Here is a 6,415-nt window from a genome sequence, read left to right on the forward strand (position 1 = left end):
AAAAATCTCACACGACACAAAATATACGTGGTTCGGTCAAAGAATCGACCTACATCCACGGACGAAAACGACGATTTCACTATATTAACCAAAGAAGAACACAGTTACAATTTCTCTGTCTCTTTCGTATATCTCTCTCCCCCTCTAGGATTTCATCTCTTACCCTTTATATACTTAGGGTTACAAAGAGGTTAAACGGGTCAGATCCAAAACCAAACCACGACATGCCGGTCGTTAACGGATCTCAAAAGATCCGGGTTAAATCCACGACAACCCTCCACATACAAGAATAGAAGACATAAATAACAATGGGATGGGTGACTTCAATATTGTGAGATTTCAAGAAGAAAGAAAGTTGAAGATCGTCCAGTGCCAGTCCGAGCTATAGGAGATTTTAACGAATTTATTAATGATCTTGGACTCCAAGATATGAAAACAAATCAACAATTTTTTTCAAAGAGCAACAAATCATTGGGGTTGAGAAGAATTATGAGCAAGCTTGATTGTGCATTGGTGAATTTAAATGCCCCATTCTTGATCAGATCATCTTAAATGATTCATAGTTCAACGATGGTGAGCTTAGAAATAATAGCAAAGATGGGTGTCTTTTCCTGTCGTTGCTTCACATAAGCTTAGATCTGTTGAAACTCAAATTTGTTTGGCTAGTACTGTGGATCATATTTTTAAATTATTTAATTGAAATGTACATGTTTAACGTATTTTGCTCAATTACATTGTGGCGCCCCGCCAAACGTTAACACAAATCCCTATGTCAGATCTCAAGGTACTAAGTGGCACCTCGAAATTCAGGTATAGTCTCTTTTGTTTATATTAGCAATCTAAGGCGTTCAACCTGCACCTGATAAGCGACATACAATCCTGCATCCATACAGATAAGATATAATACTAACGGAAGCCTATATACATCTAATAACGTACGAAAATCAGAGTGCGGAAGAAGAAGTTTATATACACGATTATATAGAAATTCTTTACTCTAACAAAATTCCTAACGCTTAAAATCAAAATCTATATTACTCTTGGACGAATCGACACCACTAAGGGTAATAATCCCAGTACTCATCAGGTAATGGACTCTGGTAGTCTATCTGACCCACCAGATGATCCTCACTCGCTGGTTCTATGCCCGCCTCACCAACTGCAGGCTCTGAAGCTAAAAAAATAGGAAGGAACGGGTGAGTAACAATGGTTACCCAGTAAGGAAACAAATAATTTCTGCTAATAACCCCTCCTAACATGAACGAATAAACATATTGAATCATTTTAAAATATACAAAATTTTACAAAAGAAACTACGATTAACTGGTACATATAATCAGGGATGAGCAACTAAACATTTTAAAACTGACATTACATCAATCAACAGTACTCACTATAGTATTTTCTTTATATACAAATCTAATTGACCAAATAGAAACATTAAACATGCATTTCATTTTATATATCAAAGTAAGGGAACAGATACATAATACACTATGGTGGAGTTTTGGAATTAGAGAGTTGGATTCACGACTGGATCGCTCATAGTCGGGACATTATGTTACAATTCTTCTCTGGCTTTTAGTTCCTGATTTTGTTACCGGTCGCTGCACTTACCACGCTTGATTGACCATTTATCCAGCTCAAGCAGGCCGTTTGACGTGACCTTAAGCAATGAGTCTATTTTCGATGTGTCAAAACATTTGACTACTATAGATTGTTAGTTATCACTGACTAATCATCTTCGTCTATGCCTATCAGGCGTGCATGTGATTCACAAATATACAAATCATTCGTATACGACTACCTTTAAATTACAAGTTCACTGGTAAAAATAGAGAGGAATAATTCAGATTCCAGTTGTGATTCCATTCTCATACGCGTCCCACACCACGTAGGAGTTTGGTGGTCCCTACCGTACATCCTAAGATAGTACACTACTTTGGATGATATGACGCACTATCCCTTCAGACATTCATAGACTCTTTAACAGCTCACAAAATAGCTACATATATATATATATATATATATATATATATATATATATATATATATATATATATATATATATATATATATATATATATATATTATTTTCATTTGAAAACAAAAGAGAAATTAACAATACAAGGTTAATAATGGATATCAAATTTCCTACCATGCAACTGTGGCCACCCGGCTTAAAATAAATAACTGAACGGAAAAGTAAACAGCGCAAAGTACTAATAGAAAATAAATAAACATGCAACCAATAACATTATCCCTAAATATCCGTTCACCAACCTATACACAACACAACAATGTAAAATGCAGACATCACCCCTCGGGTGTGACTCTGACATTTTATCGTTTCATATCCTTTTTCCCTTTTTTCGATTTTTACAATTTTCTCTCAAATAAAATATCCATTTTCTGATATTTATCAACTCAATATGAGTTCATTGAATATTAAATCATACTTTCCAACTATAAAATTCATTTTTATCAATAATATTGAAAAAAAATACAAAATTTATATCAAAACAGGGTCCGAGCAGTGCACAGGACCCAATTGATGGAAATAATCCGTTGAAGTATCTTACCCATGTATAATTTGTTATAAAGTACAATTAGACATATCAAATATGCAAGTTTTGGCGTGAATTTGAAATAACTAGTTGAATTCTATATTTTTGAAAATTCACTACAAATTTTTAATAAAATCCTAAATGAAATTTTCACAATCTACGATTACTAATAGAAATTGAGAGTGCCTTACAATCTCTGTGCGAGATGATCGAAGCACGTGCGTGGAAATCGAGGCGAACGGCATAAAAATTGAGACTGACTGAACTTCGAGACGGTTGATTTTTGGATCTGGCCCGGTGGTTTAGAAGATCTCGACACCGTCGTCCTTTCTCCCTTCTGCGACGGAGGACGATTTGATCCCGAAATAGACGAAATTCGAGGTCAAAATTTCGAAATCCTTGTATATAAATACGGCTGATTTTTAAGGATACGGGGTGAAATGGAAAGAGGTTGGGTGGGTTTTGTAGAGAACACGGTTGCAGACGTTTCTCCTTTCTGCGTCGGTTATCGACGACGAACCGTTTATCATGAATTTGAAGTTGAAGTTAAAAAAAAAATAATAATAAATTTAAATTTCGTTGGCTGTTGTAGATGGGTTGGAGAAGACAATGAATAAAAACAAATTAAAAATTTTAATTATATAAATTTTGGGACGAAATTGGTATTTCGACTATTGTTTCGTTTGATGATAATTTGACCATCCGGACTCCAAAAATAACGAAGGAATACTCTATTTCGTTTAATTTTTCGTTTCGGATCTAATGGTGCAGTCAATTTCTATAAATTCTACCTCTAACAAAAATTTATATTTTTGACCTGAGGTGACCCCTAAAATTGACGTCATTTTCGTTTTTTATGATAATTCGACTTCCTGACCTCTAAAAATGACAAATAAATAGTCCATGTTCAATAAGTTTTCGTTACGAACCCAATGGTGTATTCGAATCTTAATAATTCTTGCTCTAGCAAAAGGTCACTATTTTAACTTGGTCCGACTCGATAATCGAGGATTTTGTAACTTTTATATTTGGACTTGCATTTGAGCGTACTTACATGCTAAAGTATGTTTTTCAATCATTTTGAATCTAATGATGATGTCAGATTCCATTAAAATTGATAAAAAACATTCTAATGTTTTACCCCTAAGTCCCATTTTTAAGATTTTCTTAAAATTCTACTGTTTATTTTTTCTCGAGATACGAATTGAAAACTCGGGATTTTACATGCATGTTGATCAAAAAATTTCACCAATAATTTAACCAGATAGAAACTACATAAATCAGTAAAGATGAGATAAGTTAGAACATAAGATTTTAGAAAAATAAAATAAAATTGAGCTCTCTTGAACAACTTCAATAAGAAATATTTGAAATCATGGTCCTCCATTTGTGATGAATGAACCTCGTCGACATATAAAACATATTTATAAGATTCTTCCTTTCAGGATGCTACGAAAAACGAAACTCATGGATTTGGCAGCATATTTTAGATAATGTAATTATTTAATGCCAAAATATTTTGTCCAATTACGCAGTAAATCAGACTCCACAATCCTGCTTGGTATGCAGCAAATCATTTGCATTTGCAAATTATTTGTATTTTAGATGTTTAACATGTAAATGCTTCGAAAGTGCAAAATCATTCATTTTGTTTGGTTGATTTCTTGTCAACATAAAATGTTGGTAAAAAGAAATTTAACTAAGTCTATGTAACCTTCAACCTCTTATCAGAAATTCTGGCTGAAAATCCATCATCTTCAACTTATCGTGTGTTGTTGACATTTCGAGGTTGAAAAAATCATGGCTTTTGGAGTTTAGCTCATTTAAGAGAAGACCTAGGTTAATGGAGCATGTCATCAGTTTGAAAACACATGGGCATCTCTAAAATATACTCCAACCTACATGTACTACTGGCCAAAATATATGTCACAGAAGATCCGCTCCTCACATAGAGGTCTTCAAATGAATTAAAGAAATCAGATTGAGACAAATGAATAATAATAATAATAATAATATATTGTTTTTAGTCCAAGTTAGGACGTACAGTATTTGATGGTGATCGACACAAAGCAGATCAATACTTTCGTGTTGTCGATGAGATCTAACAATCAATGCAATCCTGTACTGATCCTAGGAAGATCAACAGTTTTGAGATACAGATTGCCATGGCTCAGCTACAAGATGAATTCCGTAACATTCTGATCGCTTACACCAATCAAATTGAAACCGACATGCTTGTGATCCATTCCAACTCTTCAACTCCCTCGAGTTCTTTAACTAAAACTACTGCAAATTTCAGAACTGAATTCCACGATAACATAGTATTCACTCCCATCAATCCAAATTCTTCAACTCGCTCAAGTTGTATAACTGAAAGTAGTGCTGATTTCAAAACTACTCGTGACCAATCAATTGACGAGGGCTACCTAGAAGATGAAATTTCGTTTAACGGCGAAGAACTTGGAGAATGGAGTAGTATTAGTTATCGATCATCTAACAGTATTGATGAAAATGATCCATCAGAAGCAATATATAATCTCCGTAGTATAGCTGAAAGGATGATTAGTGCTGGATATCTAAGTGAGTGTGTACAAGTTTATGAGAGTGTTCGTAAACCTATTGTCGTTGGTACCTTCCGCCGCCTTGAGATTGAGAGGCTTGGCTTAGGCGATGTTCAATGGTGGATACAAGGGGCAAAAGTATGTGTTGGGATTCAATTTGCAAGAGAGAAGCGGTTGTGTGAGCAAATCTTTGAAGGTGAGGGTCTTGGCACTGTCGCCAAAGATGCTTGCTTAATGGAAACCGTTAAAGGCCCTGCCATCCAGCTCTTCAATTTTCCCAGGGCTATAAGTACTAGACGGAGATCGCCCATGGAGCTGTTCATGATACTAGATCTCCATTACGCACTCACTAACCTTCTCTCTGATGTGGATGTACTATTCGGATCAAATTCATTGGAATCTATTCGACTTCAGGCTGATGAGGTACTATCAAGGCTCGCTGAGGCTGCAAGAAGGATATTGGTAGAATTCGAGTGTGCGGTGCAGAATAGTACAAGGACTCCACTTGGAGAGATAATTCAACCCTTGACAAGGTATGTGTTGAATTACATCCTTTTGATATCTGATTACAAGGAAACCATGAACGAGTTGATTGTTTCAAACCCATCAATGTGTTCATGGATATCTGTTAATCCGATAGCCCCAGAGATCGATTTCGCTGAATCAGAGGATCAATCACCATTTTCCCTTCATCTAATTTGGATCATTGTGATCCTGCAATTCAAGTTGGAGGAAAGGTCTAAGTACTACAAAGATGCTTCTCTGTCTCACATTTTCCTCATGAACAATGTACACTTCATTATTCAGAAGATCAAAGGACATCCCAAGCTCCATGAAATCATCGGACATGAATGCTTGACGAAGCTAACATTGAAATTCAGGCAAGGGATGATTGACTACATGACATCGACATGGGTCAGGATTCTATACTGCTTAAGGGATGAAGGACTACATGGGGGAGGGGGTTTCATGATGAGAGGGAGGATGATGACGATAAGGAAGAGATTTAAGATCTTTAATTCAATGTTTAAAAAAGTTAATCGAGTTCAGGCTACATGGTTAGTACCCGATCCTCAGCTTCGAAAAGAACTTCAGATATCTATAATGGGGAAGCTGATTCCTGCTTATCAATCTTTTCTACTCCGGTCAAGGTGGCCCATGGTTACCAAGAAACCAAAGTATTCGGTCCACGATCTTCAGATCGCTGTCTTGGATTTCTTTGAAGGGGCACGATTTAATCAATATAAAATATTACAATCAATAATTGAAAAAAAACATCAATCATAA

The 6,415-nt window shown here is 35.5% G+C and overlaps 1 protein-coding gene across 1 annotated transcript; it reads left to right on the plus strand.

Annotated features, from left to right (window-relative positions):
* Nucleotides 1-4,678: 4,678 nt before the first annotated feature.
* Nucleotides 4,679-6,415, plus strand: LOC147410533 (exocyst complex component EXO70A1-like). Its single transcript, XM_086434606.1, has 2 exons — nt 4,679-4,872; nt 5,029-6,415. Exons 1-2 carry the CDS (start codon nt 4,679-4,681, stop codon nt 6,413-6,415), a joined length of 1,581 nt encoding a protein of 526 aa, XP_086290732.1.

Source organism: Akebia trifoliata, chromosome 1 (genome assembly GCF_017979445.1).
Source record: "Akebia trifoliata isolate Shusen 1 chromosome 1, ASM1797944v1, whole genome shotgun sequence".
NCBI classification, from domain to species: Eukaryota; Viridiplantae; Streptophyta; class Magnoliopsida; order Ranunculales; family Lardizabalaceae; genus Akebia; species Akebia trifoliata.

Excerpts from the sequence above, each read along its gene's own strand:
- LOC147410533 (XM_086434606.1), top strand. The coding sequence starts at position 4,679 with ATGCAATCCTGTACTGATCCTAGGAAGATCAACAGTTTTGAGATACAG. Across the intron at positions 4,873-5,028 it reads ACTGCAAATTTCAGAACTGA|TGGAGAATGGAGTAGTATTA; the intron begins ATTCCACGATAA and ends CGGCGAAGAACT.